At 43.3% G+C, this 19,284-nt stretch overlaps 1 protein-coding gene across 3 annotated transcripts in view; it reads right to left on the bottom strand.

The window, feature by feature from the left end:
• Positions 1-19,284, bottom strand: part of MYO1E (myosin IE) — a 204,334-nt gene that overhangs the window by 66,295 nt on the left and 118,755 nt on the right. For all 3 annotated transcript variants that reach the window (XR_004348446.1, XM_032622613.1, XM_032622614.1), the window contains 5 exons: positions 17,424-17,511; positions 13,342-13,431; positions 9,223-9,354; positions 6,177-6,311; positions 4,645-4,777 (listed from right to left, as the gene is read on the bottom strand). Coding sequence is in view for 2 of the 3 variants with exons in the window: in XM_032622613.1 (XP_032478504.1) it covers positions 4,645-4,777; positions 6,177-6,311; positions 9,223-9,354; positions 13,342-13,431; positions 17,424-17,511 (578 nt within the window). In the remaining variant the exon portion in view is untranslated. The remainder of the gene's footprint in view (positions 1-4,644; positions 4,778-6,176; positions 6,312-9,222; positions 9,355-13,341; positions 13,432-17,423; positions 17,512-19,284) is intronic.

Below are 19,284 nucleotides of genomic sequence, written 5' to 3'. Positions count from 1 at the left end.
AGGAAGATATTACAGTTTGCCGGGGTGGTCAAGGAAGATGTGGGATTTGGGGGATGGCAGCTCAAAGGATGAACAGGACTTGTACAGAGGCAGAGGAAGAAAGAAGAGGGAGACAGGGGAGTGGAATGTGCAAAGGCAAGGAGGCAAGAATGTGGGAGATACAGCTGAGGTGTGTAGCACTAGCTGGAGATGAAAGTCAAGGTAGGTGATTAAAAGATTAGGATGGGGCTTCCCTGGTGGCGCAATGGTTGAGAGTCCGCCTGCCGATGCAGGGGACGCGGGTTCGTGCCCCGGTCCGGGAAGATCCCACATGCCGCGGAGCGGCTGGGCCCGTGAGCCATGGCTGCACGTCCGGAGCCTGTGCTCCGCAACGGGAGAGGCCACAACAGTGAGGCCCGTGTACCGCAAAAAAAAAAAAAAAAAAAAAAAAAAAAAAGATTAGGATGAATTCCAATGGTGGAGGGCCTGAATGGTAGGTGATATTTGGGTTGGAGTCAAATGAAGCCTGGATGACTTCTAGAGAGGGGTGTTACTTGATTTCCCTGGGGTGGTGTACAGAGTGATCAGTGGTATTCATATCTCAGAACACCCATCCAATCCTAAGGACATGTAGTTGGCATAGTTTGCGGTCAGTTCGAATTGAAAAGGTGAGGTTCTCATGGGTCCGCAAATTGTTTCAGGTCAAGAAACTCACCAAGAGGGGGGCTAGTGATATAAACAGATTTTTCTTGACTTTTGGTCAAAATACTCTAATGTGAATAAATGACAAGAATGACATGCCTGCACATCAAAGAATGCTCAGATTTTTTTTCCAGTATGAATGGAAGATGTTCATGGACACAAATCAAAATTTTGAACTTGGATATGAGTTTTCTTTTTCTGCATAAAGCTGTGCTAAAATTCTCTGATAAAGGGATTTTATTTATTAAAGACCCTATGATAATGCTCAAAAATCATAAGGCTCCCAATAAAGAATAATCTGTTTGAATTTCACAGATGGTGTTTGAATGTAACAGGCTGACATTTCTCAGTATATACCTTCCAATGAGATTAAGTCAGTGAATGCATTTTGAAAAAGTGTAATGCCAGAACAAGGTATTTATTAACTATAGGACTGTTCCACAGAAACACTATGACAAGTAGAGGGCTTCCTTTTTCAAAGGGCATGTGAACAAAATTAAATGCACTCATTCGCCAATGGCCATTTTTTTCAGTTTAGTTTTACTGTTGACATGTATGTTTAGGACTCTGGATGTGTCCTCTAACGAAAGAAAATCACCTTGCACAGAACGAGGACAGAAGACGCCCATAAATCACACTGGACATACGCAGCTCTGCAGCGAAACTCAAGAGACATTTATCAAAGTGTCTGACGTCGAGGAGGCCTTCATTAAGGGGAAACTATAATGTTGGTTATTATCACTCTCACCAGGCAGATAGCATGTAGATTAAATATGGGCTTCTCCTAAGCTCCCAATCATGCTAAAGTAGGCATATGGTTAAAACGGTTGGTAGAAAAGTTTATGCTATTACCTTTACGACCACAGCTAAAGATATAAAGCAATACGGACTAAGTTCTTGGGTCCTTGAGACAAAACAGACAGGACTAACAAGGAAACATGACATTCCTTCCATGCCTCGTACCTCTTCTGTAGAAAAGAAGACGGCACAAGTGAAGGATCACAGGCACTTGAAAAACAAGGCATGGAGTTTGGCCAAGAATCAGAGCCACAGGCTTAGGGAAACAGCTAAGAAGTCTAGAGAGGAAATCTAGTACTTGCTTTCCAAAAAATCCATGCCATGTCTTTCAGGTACTAGCTTTTATGTCCTCCTGTCTTCAGTGACTGCCCTGGTGCTGAAATTATAGGGCTACTCACATTGACTTCCTTCGGGCTGTGAATTTCCACAAGGGTGTATGCTAGGGTGGCTGGATAGGAGCGGCAATATGGAAGGTCGGAGGCTGGGGGAGTGGCGTCAGGAGGAGGGCAAGGAGAAGGCATTGATTAATTAAAAATGCTGATGTAACTCTGGTAAAGAGTTAAGCAGAACATAAAAGAACCTGCTAGAAAGTAATGTTTTAGCACATTTTGATAATGAGGATAGATTTCTATTACTGCACTCAAGTGTAAAGCAAAGTTGGATTTAATTTTTCCATTTAAGTATAGGGACGAATAGGGAAGATAGAGAAACCGAAAAGATATAGCAAAGCAAAAGTCCCTGTTACAAATTTAAAAGAAACGGCAAGGGGCTTCCCTGGTGGCGCAGTGGTTGAGAGTCCGCCTGCCGATGCAGGGGACACGGGTTCGTGCCCCAGTCCGGGAAGATCCCACATGCCGCAGAGCGGCTGGGCCCGTGAGCCATGGCCGTCAAGCCTGCGCGTCCGGAGCCTGTGCTCCGCAATGGGAGAGGCCACAACAGTGAGAGGCTCGCGCACCGCAAAAAAAAAAAAAAAGAAACAGCAAGGTAAATGTGGTGTATCAGTCTTGGGTGTTGAGGTTCTGTGCTTTCTAACCCGTTAATAACGGGTCAATTTATTTATAGCACTGTCAATTTATTCCCGTGGTTATTTAAGTAGTATTTTTATTTCCTTCAACAAAGTTCTTAGGTTAATTTGTATTTAATATCTTGCTTCAGTAGGCCAGCTGTGATGGGAGTCTTAGCAATTTTTTCTACAATACAAGAGCTAAGGAAAGTCTGCTTTCTTCCTTTATAAAAACATAGGCTAGCCCTTCCCTCTATAAATCTATTCCATATATAAACTCGAATATGAGAAAGATGACACAAACCAGGTTATTCATTTTAAGTAATTAGAAGTGCAAAAGATGTGAAACCATCTTTATGTCAATCAACAGATGATTGGTTCAATAAATTACAGTATAGCCCGGCACCAGAATGCTAATGCAGCTGTAAGAAGGATGACGCTTCTTAATGAATTGATACAGAACAAGCTCCAAGATATAACTTGAAGTGAAAAAAGCAACTGTAGAACATGTTATATGCTCCCATTAACATACAAGAGTGGGGAAAAAAGAACAGACATGAGTAGTTTCTCAGGAACACAATATTCCCTTGAAGGGAATACAAGAGATTGGAAACAGTGTTTCTCTCGGGGGAGGGAAATAAGTCGACTAGCAAAGGGGTAGATGTGATAACTCTGACCGTGTACCCCCCTGAACCATGTTAAGGTATTACCAACCGAAAGAAAACAAAATGATTGGGAGGAGGACACTTTTCTGTGTTAGACCTCTTTGGCTTCAAGCATAGTCTTTTCTGATCTCCATCCCTGCACCACTTCCAATCAGGGGATTTCATAGTCAGTTGCCAATCCTGGGCTTTACCCAGTTGGCTGAGGAGCCTACTTCCTCTGGACACTCATGTGCAAGGAACCACTTCTTGGCTCAAGCACCCAGGGAAATGCTTGCTGTGTCAGAGTCATGACATTTTTCTCCCGCCTACAGAGGCAGTAAAGGATTGTACTATCCAAGAAGGCAAGAGAATTCCAGTCTACGTCCACAGAAAACTACCAAGAAATTGGAGAGATCAATGTTGAAAGGCAAGTGTTCATCACCCTCCTGGACACATACATGCACTTGTTAAATGGGAAGGATAAAGTACATGAAGTCTAGAGACAAAGTTATTATTATCGTTAGGTTGTGTTTCTAGACCCTATGGACACCCTGTGCGTTTATTGTTTTCCACCCCACTCCCTTCCCTGGTAAACATAATTCACGTTTCTCTTTATCAGACAGACATCAAAAGTTGGCAGAGCTTCCCTCTTTTATCCCCAAAGAAAACAAAAATATAAAAAAGAACCTTATTTGGAATGGAAAGAGCCTTACTGCACTGTCAGCAATGAGTAGGATACTATTTATTACCAGGCATCTAAATTTACCATCTTTGAAGAATGCTGAGAAAGGAAGAAACGTCTCCCTGGGTGGTTAAAGGATGTGTGGGTTCTGAGAGCAGCCTGGAAAGCCAACTGATGCCTAAGAGCCTAAAGTCACATGCCACGGCGGCTGTGGCACAGCAGAGCACATAGAACTAGTAACGTGCCTCTTGTGCACCTCATTTCTTCTCAAAGAGTAAAAGCGATCATTCAGGTCTTCAGGCTCTGACTGCTACAGAGAGGACATTAAAGGCCGTCACCAGCAATACCAACACAACAGTCAGGGTCCATTTTTTTTTTTTTTTTTCCTGTTTTCAGAAGCCCGGTCTAATGCAACCCATGGGGCAACTTATACACATGAGTTTTTCTTATGTATATATAGCCTGTGATGCTCTTTAGAACCTTTAGGTGAATATCAACCCTAAAGATCAGTTACAGAAAAGATTTTTAGTAGGAGACAAATCTTACTAATCTTCATTAAAGTACCACTCTATTTTTAAACCTATATGTGAAGTTCTGCCAGATTTCCCCAAAGTTAATCATAAACTGAAACAATCTCATTAATGGTCCACAGTGTGAGTGTACAGAAGAGGCACAGACGCCCATGAGGCCGTTAAGCTCTGCCACAGCAGGACACCTAAGTGTTCTCAGCCTCTCTTACCAAAAAACCCAGAGCAAAGGAAAGTGGTGTGTAACTTCTGATCGGCACTAAACAACTGCGTCCCCTCATTTGGCAACTGGGTGCCCACACCACTCACACTCTTCACTCTCCACGGCCGCGTAGTTGCCAACTTCCTTGAAGCTGATGTTTCCCAGGTGGAGAATTCCCGCCACTATCTGCAGCACCAGCGTCTGCTCCTCCGCGAAGATCCCAATCACGTTCATCGCGTGCTGGAAAAGAAGAGAGAAGCGATCCAGACAAGCGGGTCCCCAGCTATGGAAGCACGTCAGAAAGACGCCAAACTGCGTGTGCAGTTACGCTTGGCTTAAGTCTGTGATGGCAGCAGGAAGTCCCTGACATTTTCACTGACCAACGCCCCCTCACACATTCAAGTCTCAACATGGTGCTGGAAAGGCAGTTCCGTCTTTACACAGAGAACGTGTAATCCTCCAGGAATAAGGGCGAGAGAGCTCTGGAGGAAACACACTCAGATGGAGCGGCAGCTGCACGGTCAACAAGTCTGTTTTTGTCCCTTAGTTTTCTCCTTGTTGCCACTCCTCTCCCTCCAAGGGCAACAGTGCCCCTTTTCCAGCCACTCTCAATACTCAGAGATCTTCCTCTTCACTGGCAGGGCTGAGAATAAATTGTACTTGCAAAAGGATCGTGATTAAAAAATCTCCAGGAAAATCAAATAAAAGCATCATTAGAAAAGCCTTGTTTCTGAGGTCCATTAAATTCAATAAAAGGAGCTGAGATGCCTGAGTCTTAGATACCAATATCCTAAGAGAACTGCACTCTAGGACCAATGCAGGCCTATCTGCATTTTTTTCTCCCAGCTCCTCTGAGACCATGTGGCCCCTTGATGCCATCTTCCTCCCTGGCACCCAGGACACATGAGCACAAAGGTCAGCTTCCCCTCAACTGTACCTCCAACTGCCCATTCTCCCACTTGATTGTGGATCTGGGCTGAGGGATGAGGCAGGCTGGTACCCGACTCAAAGGGCAGTGGTGATGCAGTTCTTTGAGGCTAAATGGGTGAACAGCCCACCTTCAGAAAGCTCTGGATTGACTTAGTAAGTCGTTTCCCCAAGGACGTGAACCCTCAATAATCTACCTGGATTCATACCTTGTACCATAAAACACATAAATTGTGAAGAGAATGGAGTAGAGGCTCTCCTTCTGACCTATAAATACAGAGGGGAAGAGAAAGCGGGTGGAGAAGAGACTGAAGGTGTTCTAAGATTTCTAAACCTGATTAAGATCATAAGAGCAGTTTTTGCTTTGCCTTTGTAAGGAAACAGTTCAACAACTGTATAAGCTGTTGGCAAACAGGTATGGTAAACGCATTACCCACAGTAGTTTTTATCTCTTAATCAGAGCACCTGCAGCAGGTAATGATGAATTTTTTTTTTTTTTTTTTTTTTTTTACCCATTTAAAATCATTAAGTGGTCCTCCAGCAACTGGGCACACGGCTATTTAAGGGTGTTTACAAGTGTGTTTCAGAAAATGGAGTGCTTCCAGCGGCATGAGGTGGGAATATCGGGCTGTTCTTTGCTTTGCTAACCCCCCCTGCCCTTTCTGCCATAGGCAATGCCCGGTCTGAAGAGCTGCCCCGCGCCAGCACTTACCAGAGTTTCCTGAAACTCCTTCCTGTCGTCAATGCCATCCACCGTGAAGGACCCCGAGAGGCTCAGGTAGTAATAATAATCCATGGTGGTGATGCCCAGGCTGTGCTTCTGCTCTGCGGAGGCGCCCTCGATGAGCTGGAGCAAGAAAAAATGGCGTGTTCGTGGAGTGGCCCAGAAAGCAATCGAATGTACCGCACGGTTCCTGTCACCACCAGCCCCGGAGCCCAGGCGATGAGACTTTCTATGCCTGCTTCCCAAATGGATGGGTGGTCCGGTCGCAAAAATATGGAGGGGCTTCAGCATATCTGCTCTCTGTGTCGTAGCCCCAAATCATCCTGGCTAATTCTTAACTCTGATTAGACCTGCAAGAGCTGAGAATTTCCCCTTGTCCGATAAAGGGAACTGCACGGTCACACTGGTGAGATCCCTTGGAAAAGTGGAAAGCAAGCCAGATTACAATTACTTTCTTCCTGCTCAACTTGCACATGGCTTTTTAAAGTGCAGCTGGACCCTCCCTGCTTCTCACTGCAGGGTGCATATTCAAGAACAGCCTCAGGCCCCCCATGCTGGTGTCCTGTCTCTCGGCTTTCTGTTCTATCTCTGGTATTTGCCTTAGCTGTGAGAAAGACCCTTTTAGGTGTGCTGAAAAATGTTCAACTACCCATTCTTGAGCTGGGGGTGGGGACTAGAGTTGTAGTTTGCTGACTTTCATGGTGTGAATCCTCCTACCATAACCAAACTACCAACAAATGTCCCTGAAGGGAGAAATGCGAACAGCCCATGCAAGCCAGTGCCAGCCACCGGCTCCCAGGTGGCAGGAGTTAGCCCCCATCCACACTCCTCCGTCCTGGTCAAGTTCCTCACGTCACCCCGGCTCCACACCCTTAAAATAGGGAACCTCATCTCCATGACCGAGAAGCTCTAGGTCATTTGACGACATCAGGTTCCCTGAGTTTTTTCCCCTAAATCCTCAAAATCTTTTTGCACCACTCTTCCTTTCTTCCTTCTGGCTGTTTTTTTCTTTTTTTGGGGGTGGGGGTGGGGGTGGGCGGGGTGTCTAAGGAAGAACTTCCCCCACCTCTTTCTCAGTCTTCTCCCCATAGTATGTATGTAGTGTGTAGCTCCCTGAATCTTCAAACACCCCTTTCTTTAATTTTCTCCCATCTACAAACACATGCTGTGCTTTGCCTCCTCTAGAAGCTTTTCCTTGCCTCTTTCCTTGAGATCCTTCAAGCTACAGAACCTGCCTCCTCATCTGGCTTCTTTCTCGCCATCGCCATTCTGATGAAATAACCCTCATGGCTACTTTCCAGTGGCTGAGGCCACCAGGCCTTTCTTGATCCCCAGGCCCTTGCCCCATCCTTCCCCCCAAAGCTCTGAACATGGGATCCTGGCCCACACTCCCCTCCACCGAGCTCCCTCTGGCTTTGGTGACACTGCAGGATCTTGGCTTTCATCCTCTGACTACTTCCCTGGTTCCTCAATGCCTCCTCATCCTATAGGTGGTCCCCAGGTCCCCAAGTCCTATATGGGCATGGTTTTTCTCTCCACACTCACTCCCACAGGAGTCTCCCCTATTTCACAGCTTCGACTTTTACTTCTATGTCAGAATCTGGAACTCTGTCTTCCCCTGATCTCATCACATCCCCAGTCTCTAATCTGGGGATTTCCAACCTGCAGGAAGAGGAATCTGGAGGGGCGTGGGGCTGCCATTTATTAAAAGGTGTCTGGGAAATAATTATGAACTTCTGTCTGGTGCTCAAAAAATAATACAGTATGTGTGTGACGCATGAAATTACTTTTCAAACATCTGTACATGTTACTTGGGCTGATATAATTAAAAACATTACTGAATTAACAGAGGCTTTTGGTCATTTATGTACGCTTTCAACCAACAGATGCCAACCAGAAGAATTATTTGCCATCACCTAACATGTCTATGTAATTGAAAAGACTGAATGTGAGCTACCAACACAGCTTAACTGCCTTCCAATCCAATGAGCTTCGAACTATAACAAAAAATAAATTAAAAAACCACTGCAGGCCAACTCTTCAAAGAAAATCGAACGTGGATCCCCGATATATGAAGTATTAATACATAAATCCATACATTAAAAAATTGTGTATGGGGGGCTTCCCTGGTGGCACAGCGGTCGAGAGTCCACCTGCCGACGTAGGGGACACGGGTTCGTGTCCCGGTCCGGGAAGATCCCACATGCCGCGGAGCGGCTGGGCCCGTGAGCCATGGCCGCTGGGCCTGCGCGTCCGGAGCCTGTGCTCCGCAACGGGAGAGGCCACAGCACTGAGAGGCCCGTGTATCGCAAAAAAAAAAAAAAAAAAATTTGTGTATGGTATCATTAAATTTTTTAAATACTTAAAAACATTTTAAAAATAGTCAAGGCAAAATGACTGCTGAAGCCTGGAACACAAGTTCAAAGCAGCCGGCATACTGTTCTAGCACCAAATTCTCCATGGCTTCTGAGAGTCTAAGCCAAAACTTTTTGACCTGGCATGAAAGATCCCAAGTCTATTTCAAGCCTTTTGTCCAACAGTTCACCTTTTGGAGACCTCTGCCCCTGCAGACCAGCTGGGGCCTGACTCATACATTAGCCTACTCCTCCCCCGTCTCCCCTCTCCCTCCCACCCCTGTTTTGTTCAGGCCACCTGACTTGCCTGAGTCAATGTCCCCTTGACGCTATCCTGTGCCTCCTTAACGGCTCTCCTTACCATCCCAGCCAAGTCTCCCCTTGTGAATTCCTATTTGGCAAAGAATAAAACATTCCTACTTTTGTTCTGAAGTGTGCCAACACTTTCTTGATTATTTCACTCAAGGGAAATTTTTGTCTTCTCATCCCAGCTAGAACTTATTGTCCTTGCAGGTAAGGGCATTCTCACAATTCTTTTGCACACTGACGTACACAACCTACAGCAATAAAGACTCCTGGGCTTGCCAGACTAGACTGTCTAAACCTGAGGACTGAGAGAAGACAATTTTAAATGAGGAGAAGGAATAAGGAAGTAGGCAAGAAATAATATAAAGGAAAACCTGGTAAAATATGTGAAAATTCCGCTCTCCGGGGTTCCTCATCACCACCCTAGATTTTTCCAGAAGGAAGTTGGAGATCTTTCCACCATCTGGTTCCCCACCGGGACTGAACTGGATTTCAAAGTATTTTCCCTGCAAGAAAATTAGGGATTTCCTTCAATGGCTGGTGAACAAAAACATGATGTTCCAAACAGGCTTTGGATATAGCATATAATTCAAGGAAATTCATTAATGAAAGATATGTTCTGAATTACTCCCAGTTCTGGTCTAGACTTCCTCACCATTTCCTATCAGACAATACCCCATGTCTTTGTCCAATCACACAATTCTGTATTGAGAGAGAGAATCTATCATTCTAACCTGACTAAATAAGGATACGCTCACTATATCCCTTCCCATTTTCCCCCAGTAGGTGCTTGCCTGCTAAACCGGAAGCTGTAAAGAATAGGACAGAAAGTCACATGGTCCCCTTGATCTAACAAGAGTGAACTCTATCTGCCTCTTTCAGAGGAAGCAAATTTTCCCTTGGGCAGACTTACTTTAACTTTGAGCAAAAGCAATGCCCCTTTACCTCTGGAGCATCTAATATGCTTATGTAAAATAAAAACACTTGGTTATATAAGTCCTTTCCAGCTAGTTATGGGTGTGGGGATTTTTGCTACTGTTGTTAATACTTCCTTTTAAATTACTGCTAATAGGGAACAAAAGAGAATAAAACCCTGGAGGGTAGCTGAAAAAGGTGTCCAGATTGTTAAGTAAATGATTTTTTTTTTCCCCCACTACAATCTAGTTTCTCTCCAGTCCTCAGGAAGGTCCAAGAGGGCAAATATAAATGAAGAAAAAGATGAAAATGTGGGTTTTAGGGAGTGCTGTGGCCTAGGGTCAGACTGGAGAGCATGCCCAGCCTAACTGCATTCACATCTAATATTTTTAAAACGTGTATGCTGATGAAACCCCCCCATCTCGGGGCTGAAGCCTGCCAAGCAGCAAGTCTCCAACTAGAACCATAAACTCACTAAGGAGAAGAAAAGCCTGCTGCCTGTTTTTCCTGCTGCCGACAGCACCTAGTACCTGCTGTGTTCCTGCTAAGGTATTCGCCAATTCCAGGTATCAAAAAGGCTACAAAGGAAAGCCACCATCTAACTGTCTATTTGTTTTACTCTGCCGACTCCTTCCTCTCCCAAAAATAAACCCCAAAATAAACATCCAGAAGCACCACAAACCGCAGCTATCCCGAATTACGGTGGTTCACGAGAAAAGTCTGCTGAACACGACCCCTCTGCTTCCTACCGTGGCCGTCCTTCGCCATCTTTCCCTTTGGCCACGTTCTGAAGGGAATAATTCAGTGCCCATCTGTGTACAACCCTACCACCCCACTTCCATTCCCCGTCAACCTGGGGATGGAAATGAAACAAAACAGGACATCAAATCCAGGAAGGGCAGATGTGGTAAACGGCAAACTCTCAAGTCCTTCTGGAAATGGTTCACAACCTTGGCTACATGTTAGAAAGACCTGTGGAGCCTTTAAGAAATGCTGCCCTAGGGGGACTTCCCCGGTGGCGCAGCGGATAAGACTCTGCACTCCCAAAGCAGGGGGCCCGGGTCCGATCCTTGGTCAGGGAACTAGATCCCACATGCATGCCACAACTAAGAGTTCACATGCCACAACTACGAGTTCACATGCTACAACTAAGGAGCCCACGTACTGCAACTAAGGAGCCAGCAAGCCACGACTAAGGAGCCTGCCTGCCACAACTAAGACCCAGTGCAACCAAATAAATAAATATTAAAATTAAATTAAATTTAAAAAAAGAAAGAAAGAAAAAGAAATGCTTCCTGATGCCACCCCAGACAAGTAAGTCAGTCGCTAGGGACTGGCACCCAGACAGGAGTAGCTGTAAAAAGCCTGGGTGTTTTTTATATGTGGCCAAGTTTGAGAATCACTGTTCTAATGTAACAGAAATGCTTATACACAACTCAAAATTGTAATATAAAAGGCAAAATCCCTTATGAGAGAGCAAAAAGTTTAGTTTTGTTGTAAAGCAGCCTGGGGGAAAGAGGAAACTGTATAAAGAAGGATATGATATTTCCATTAGTAAATGAAAAGAAACCTCAACTCTTGGTAATGTTTTATTTCTTAAGTTAGGTACTGGGTACCCCAATGTTCATTGTATTATTTTAAAATAGTATTTGAAATATTTCATAATGTAGTTCTTAAAACTTGGAACGATTTATAAGTGTAAATAGATGAATTTTTATAATTCACACTACGCACCCATTTTAAGTGAAATTACCCATAATCCCACCCCGATGCCACTTCTACCTCCTCCTACTAATCACTGTAATAGGATATTCAAACGTGGATTTGCGGACAACTTAATTATGCTTTATATAAATGTGCATTTTAAAATAAATAGGACCATATTATAGATATTGTTTTGTAACCTTTTTTAAAAAATTTAACATTATGGATATCTTTTAAAATAAATCATTATTAACAGGAAACGTGGATATTATACCCTAAAAGTATTGTTGGGTCAAAGACAATGAGTCTTTTAAACTTTGATAAGAATTGCCAAATCGCTCTCCTGGGAGGTGTCAGTCTTCAACCAATAGCGTCTTTTCTCCTTAATGTTTCATGATCTGAGAGACAGAAAATGATATATGATTTTAATTTACATTTCTCTCATTATTAATGAGAACACCTTTTGATGCCCCACCAGACTCCACGTGTGCGCACGTGTGCACGTGCGTGCGTGTATGAGAGAGAGAACTGCCTTTCTGTACAGTTCTCCCATCTTTCCATCAGGGTTGTATGAAATTCTGTAATCAGAAAAATAATAAATGCTGGGTCTTTTTGTTTTGCTTTACAAAAACTGACTGCTGTAGCCTCCTTGTCCAAGGATAAAAAATAATTTATATTGGAAATATCAAGGAAAATATTGATACGGTTATCTTCCTGCTCTCTAAGGAAGGCAAAAGGAGGAGGATGGGTAGCTAGAGTTAAATTTGGTCAAGTCCGTCTTTACAAGGCAGATTGAGATGGACAACTGGCATTGAGCAGAAAAATGAGAGATGAACAAATGAGTAGTTTGAAAAATATTAAACAGCGAGGAAAGTGAGGATAATTCTGACAGATAAAACTCACCAGGGAGCTTAACAATTACTGCATGAGAACTGAGCAAGAATTCTCTTGGAAATGGAAGCTTCCTCCCAAAACAGAAGGGTAAAAAAGAAATCGTTTTTCTCCAAAATTCTCACTTATTTATTTTAAAATGGTCCAGAATCCACCTCACAGATGGCTCCCTAAATGCTTTACTGCCAGACATAATCTATGGTTGAGATAAGATACAAAATCTACATAAATCAAAGCTACTGAGCAAACATTCATTTCTTTGTAAATGTGGCTTTTTGTCAAGGGGCATATATTCATATTCGTCCTTGCCAGCCTTCTAATTTACCCCTCAGGAGACACTCAGAAAAATGTCTCAATAGGCATTCAGGCATTTGCCTGGTATTTTCATTCCCTTGGGTAAGTGGGCCAGTTAGGAGGAATCTGTAGGCTAAGTCCAGTCACTTTTAGATGTCATTATGTCCCATGAACATGCAAAAAACGCACACACAAAGCCAAGAGGGGTGGGGTAAGCAGTTGGCTCCCTCTGGCTGACAGAGAGGAGGAAGTTTCTTTCCAGGGTGCCGGATCAAAGTGCTTCCTTCAGGGTCCACAGACCAAGTTCTATGAAGCAAAGCAAGGTGACAAGACCTGGGATATAGTCTCCTCAGTTCTTTGTCAGGGAAAGAAGGCTTTTTCTCCAGGGCCCAAAGCAAACTCCTCCAAGACCAAAGTTGACACTTCCATTTTCCTTAGGAAGGCACCTCAAATTGAGAACTGGTTTCAAAAATTATCTTATTTACATCCCCAAGGCCCCAAAATAACTTGAGTCAAAGGGCAAATTGAAGCCTGGCAGCTCGCCGCTAGAGAAAATGAGGAAAAGATTGGAAAGGTGGCCTCCTGATGATGTGTGAAAACCCCCTATTTCCTCGGGGCCACAGGACTTAAATCAGGAATGTCAACACCGTCAATCAGGTGACATTCTCTATCATAGGAAAGAAACTCACAAATCGGCTGGAGTTGTTGTTCCGGACCGTCTTGGCATTCCCGAAGGCCTCCAGCAGCGGGTTGGACTGTAGGATGATGTCCTTGACGTGCTGTCACAGCAAAAAGACCACAGGTTAGGAAGATGCGAACACCTACTCCACGATGTAAAGCCAGACTTTCCCAAGGACATGGTTTCTGAATGTGGTGAAGGTGAGAGGCCTCAAATCCAAATCCCTGGGATTTCTGGAGGATTTACTCTTCCCTCTTGACAGACCTAACCCTGTGTGTGTGGTCACGCCTTCCAGCTCCCTTGACCTGACGCAGGATTCTCTGGAGCCAGGGTGCCACCGTAAATCAGGATCTGCAGACGTTCCCGGACTGGGTTTCCAAATCGGATGCTGCACCTTCATCCCATGCTCCCTGTGTACGGGGCATCATGGCAGGACGGGGCATCTCCTTGGGTTCTGACTGCAGGCTTTACTGTCACTACTCCTGTTCTACTCAACTTCTCTCCCCACCTACTGCATCCCGCACTCCCTCTCTTCACTGCAAGTGAGAGGCACCTTGAGGGAAATTAAACAGTTTCTCCTCCCCAAACAAAGCTGCGGACACAGTCTTGTGCTTCCCGAGCTTTCATGTGTGTGAATCACCTGGGAGTCTCATTACAATGTAGATGCTGATTCAGTAGGTCTGAGGTGGGGACCCAGAGTCTGCATTTCGAACCAGCTCCCCGGTACTGCGGGTTTTGCCAGTTCTTTCCCACTTGAGCAACAAGGGTCGACACTGGATTGTGTGGAACAATTCCTGGCCTACTGGAGGGGAAGAATTGGGTTTTCATACACCCCAATTTGATGTCAGACCGAAAAGTACAGAACACCCCATGGGCAAAGACAGCTCAACAGATAGGAGTTGATGTTGGAGAGGATTTTGAACAAGTGAGTCATTCCTTGTACTTCTAATTATTCACATGCTATGGTTAAACATGTTCCAGAAATAACAAGTCTCTGGCTTGTGCTCTTTAGCTACTGACTAATTTCAAGCCAAGAGCTCTGTATCCTTGTCCTCATAGGAAAACAGGAAGAGAAAAATCAACATGAAACGTCTGCAGTCTGGCCACTAGGTCGTCGCCTGCAGCGAATAGGACTAGATGAAGGCACTAACTACTAACTACGTAACAGCCAAAGTGCTCCTCTGGCACCGCCTGGACACTCAGAAGAGGACTGAGAACTGGAATTCCATCAACCAGGCACACGTCGTTAGCAATGGAAGGAGGAGTAAATCATGGATGGTCCCACCATGAAGTCGGTTTCAAAGCTTAGAAAGATACTCCTAAGCATCCTTCTCCTTTAAAAACTCGTGGATTTATATAAAATTTGCTTTTCTTTGAAAAATTAATTGTGACTTTGTGGGTCTTCATTAATCTTTTATACTTGTTGTCTGATGGCCAGGCCTGCCTATACCATTTATCAACACTCAACTTCTTGTAGGGACAGAACAAAAGAAAGACCCTTCCTTATCTCTTTCCTTCTTTAATTATTGTCTTTGTAACTGGGAATCTTTATGCATGTATCCATCCATCCCTCCATCAACTATCAAGATGTCCAACAGAATTTTGTGGCATGTGGTAAGCATATAGGGGGAAAAGAGAGAGAGTGAATTAAAGGAGCAGCCCATACACAAAAGAGCATCCTGGATTCCTGGCTCCATGTCCATCTTCTACGAATAGGGTATGATCACACAAATGGAGAAAAGCAAGTGGACTGTACCATATCAACCTAAGTCCTAGGGCTGTACCCACTGTCCAACATGGAAGCTGCTGAGCCCATGCAACATGGCCAGTCCCAACCGAGATGTGCTGTAAGTGTAGAACACACACTGGATTCCAAAGATTTAGGACACAAAGGAATGTAAAATAGCTCATTAATTGATAGTAATTATATGCTGAAATAATATGGGGATAGTAATTATATGCTGAAATATTTTGGGGATATATTGGGTTAAATAAAATATATTTAAAAAGTTAATTTCATATGCTTTTTACTGTAACTATTCAATTTTAAATTATGCATGTGACATGCACCATCTTTCTACTGGAAGGTGCTGCTCTAGATCTTCCTTTCATTTGGTAGAGGAGGCCACTCTAAGACCCTTCTACTCTGTGTAAGGAATACTGGCCTCCGCCTTAAGCTTTCTGATCCCCCAGGACAGGATGGAGCACTATTGATTTAGTAGACAGAGCCATAATAAACAGAATTTCCATGTGTCTTTTTTTTTTTTTTTTTTTTGCGGTACGCGGGCCTCCCACCGTTTTTTGCGGTACGTGGCCTCTCCCGTTGCAGAGCACAGGCTCCGGATGCACAGGCTCAGCGACCATGGCTCACGGGCCCAGCCGCTCCGCGGCATGTGGGATCTTCCTGGCCCGTGTCCCCTGCATCGGCAGGCAGACTCCCAACCACTGCGCCACCAGGGAAGCCCTCGATGTGTCTTTTTAAAGTCTACAGCTGACTATGGCAATAACATCACATTAAATGATTCTAACTAAAAAATTAATCTTTAGGGTGAAATCTACATTGCATCATGATTTCTAATAATAATAATAATTAAAAAGTTCCCAGCAGTCTGTGCCAGTGATGAGCAGTGTGAGTTTGGGCAGCCCCCTGTGGACCTTAGCCCCCATAGCCATCCTCCACTGCTCTATGGGGGTGGGGGTGGGGGCTTCACCAGTCCTGCTGATGCCGATTCCACTACCACAACGAGTAAAACTCAAGACAGAAAAGGCTGCATCTACTGCTTTCTTCATACTGTCCTCTTGAACCTGCCCCTTCTCTGCCCATACTATAATCTCCCCCCCTTTTCTTTCTCCCTCTCCTGTGTCCTCGTTCTCTGGGTTCCCCCCTTTCCTAATGTTTCCTGCTAATGCTCTAATCCTTCCTCCTTCCTTTCCTTTCTCCATTTTAAAATCTTTGTAAATTTTTTGAATTGGAGATTCATTCACATCGTTCAAAAAAATGAAAGGTTCGCAGCCACTCTCACTTTCTAAGACAGACCGCATTCTGCCTATGGAATGTGTTATCTCTCTAAATAAATCCATCTCTTACCTATCAAAAACATAAAGTAACATAAAAAATAAAAGGTTTGCGAGGTTCTACATGGAGAGATGCCCCTCCCCCAGTGTCCCAGTTTCCTCCCTGGAGAAATCACTAGTATCAATTTCTTATGTATCCCTCTAGAGCTATGCTATACATATGCAAACAAATGTAAATATTATAAATATATATTCTCCTTTTTCTCAAACGGTAGCACATTATACGCAATGTTCTGAACTTTGCTTTTTGCAATTCATGATATAGCTTGAAGATCAGTCCCCATCAGTACCTGAAGCTTCATTTTTTTTATGGCTGTCTAATATTCTAGTCTATTATGAACCATAAATTATTTCCCCATAAATTATATCACCAACTGATGAGCATTTGTCTCCAGTCTTCTCCATCATCAAAAAATGTCACATCAAAGATCTTTACACATGTATAATTTTGTATACATTTCAAGACACCTAAAGGTTAAATTCTCCCAAGCAGAATTGGTGAGTTAAAGGGTGTATGCTTATAGATTTGAAAAATATTGCCGAAATGCCCTCCACAGAAGTGTACTAGTTCATGTTCCTACCAGTAATGTGTTAGAAAGACTATGCCCCTATGTTTGTACCAGCAGAGTGTTTAAAATACCACAAAATTGTTGCCATTTTGACAGTTAAGAAATAGTTTTTCAATGTAATTTTAATTTGCATTTCTCTTATTATCATGGGGGTGCACATATTTTCATGTTTTAAGAGTCATTTATATTTCCTTTTCTATGAGATGGCTTTCGTGCCCTTTGTCTGTTTTACTTTTGGATTTGTGACCTTTTCATCGATTGTATATAATACTCATTACATATTAGGCATCTCCAGCCCATAACATGCTGTTTCTCTGCCTATTTCAAGTTTCTTGGTTATAAAACCAATGCCTTCCCTGTGGAAGAAAAATTCTTTTTTAAACAGCAAATGGAGCCTCTTACTTTCACACAGCGCAAAGTCTCAAAATGGGCCATAGCACCAGCTCACCTGGACTTTGGGGCCTCCTCCAGACACCCTGGAGATGTAGCTCATGATGTATTTGGCAGCCACTGTCTTTCCAGCACCACTTTCACCACTAAGGAAAGAAAGACAAAAATACCCACCTGTGAAGTGGCTCATGACCAGCTCCCTTTCCTCTGAAAAGACCCCCTCAAAACAAAACCAAAAACAAAAGGAAACAGGCAGAAAGGAATTCAGTAAAAAATGCACAATACTGGTTGAGAAAGTTAAATCACAGCAGGATCAGGTTACCTCCATGACTTGTGTGATCACTATTAACATGGTGTGTGGGCCAGTGTTCTGATAACCATCACTGTGTACAGGACAGACAATTCAGCATTCTAAATGCCCAATAATAGGAGGAAGCATGAACAGGAACATTACGGAACATCAGAAGGACAGACTAGACAGATTACAACTGACAGGAAGATTGTAAACATTGCGGGAGAAAAGCACACGAAGTAGTGTTATGTGAAATAGATCAGATTCAGATTGTATGTAAAACAGGGTTAAAAAACTGTAAAGAAAAAAAGCGCGTAAGAAAAATATTAGCAGAGGTTTTGGTAAAGGAAAAGATACTGTGGGAGACTTCTTTCAGTTCATTATCTTCCAAACTTTTAGTAATCACATATCTCTTCTCTAATTAAAAAAAAAGAAAAAGAAAAAGTAGGCACTCTCAGGTTTCAAACCATGTGCCTTGAAGTGATGCAAGCAACTTTATTTTAGAAGTTCTAAAATTAAACGATGAGGTAATATTAATCACATCCTGCATAACAAAGACTACTTCCGTTTGGTGGCCTTACTGCATGGGGAAAGCCTTTTGTTAAAACCGTATAGTCAGATCTTCAAAATTCCCGTTTCTTCCCCCAAAATCCCCTTGAACTGATGGCGACCTCAATTCCAAACATGCTTAAGTCGGTCAGATTTCTCATCTCTCTATTGGTAGCCTTTGTACTTCCATGATAGAATTAGATGAAAGGAATCCATTATCATGAAAAATAATGGTGAAATTTAACATGAAAAATTCAGGCTGCTGTGAGCTCCTAAGACACTATTTTTGTTTGCTATCGGTGATCAAGAATTCTGGGGCACAGAGCAAATATTCTGTGAACACCCAACCTAATGAACTGTTACCAATTGCTTAGGTACTCAAGAAAAGAGCAAACACTTGCTTAGGGTCCAACCAAGCCAGGTGGCCCCCATCCCCAAAAGGAAACTGAAATAAATTTGGAAATAATTTGCTCTTTCAAAACAAAACGAGGATTAGAGTCACCACCATAGCAAAACTCAGAACTCTGTTGAATTTCTTTGAACTAATATGTTATATGCTTAATTAGAGAGATTATAGGGAAGAATGAGGGAATCATCCTCTGTGAGGACTTCTAAAGATCTGACTCCATCTGTGCAACTCATTCAGCATCCTAGTACTCAGCTCCTGACTTCCAGGTCACATGAATACAGAAACCAAACTGGCATTTCATAAGATATGGCGGAAAGTAGAAAACCAATGAGCCTGGGATGACGTGTCACACTGATTACGGAGCCATGCTTACTCACAGGCACAAGTAGGTATAATACATATTTCAGCTCCATGAGGAAGTTATCTGTTCAAATGGTGGTCCATGTAATCAGAAGATTTATACCCTAGATCCAAGGTGAAAACATGCACTCTCACTCATTTGAAGCATAGGTTTGTTAACAATGAAACTCCATTTTATAATGTTGTAAATCACGTGAACATTCAAGAATACTGGAAAGTCCAAGAGTACAATGGTACAACCAGCCTATATAATATTACACAGACATTTAAAATAATTAGAAAACTATGTGGCAACATAAAAACAATGCA

Source organism: Phocoena sinus, chromosome 2, assembly GCF_008692025.1.
Source record: "Phocoena sinus isolate mPhoSin1 chromosome 2, mPhoSin1.pri, whole genome shotgun sequence".
Classification (NCBI taxonomy): domain Eukaryota; kingdom Metazoa; phylum Chordata; class Mammalia; order Artiodactyla; family Phocoenidae; genus Phocoena; species Phocoena sinus.
Note: the sequence above shows the minus strand (reverse complement) of the source record. Positions and strands in the feature narration are given on the sequence as shown.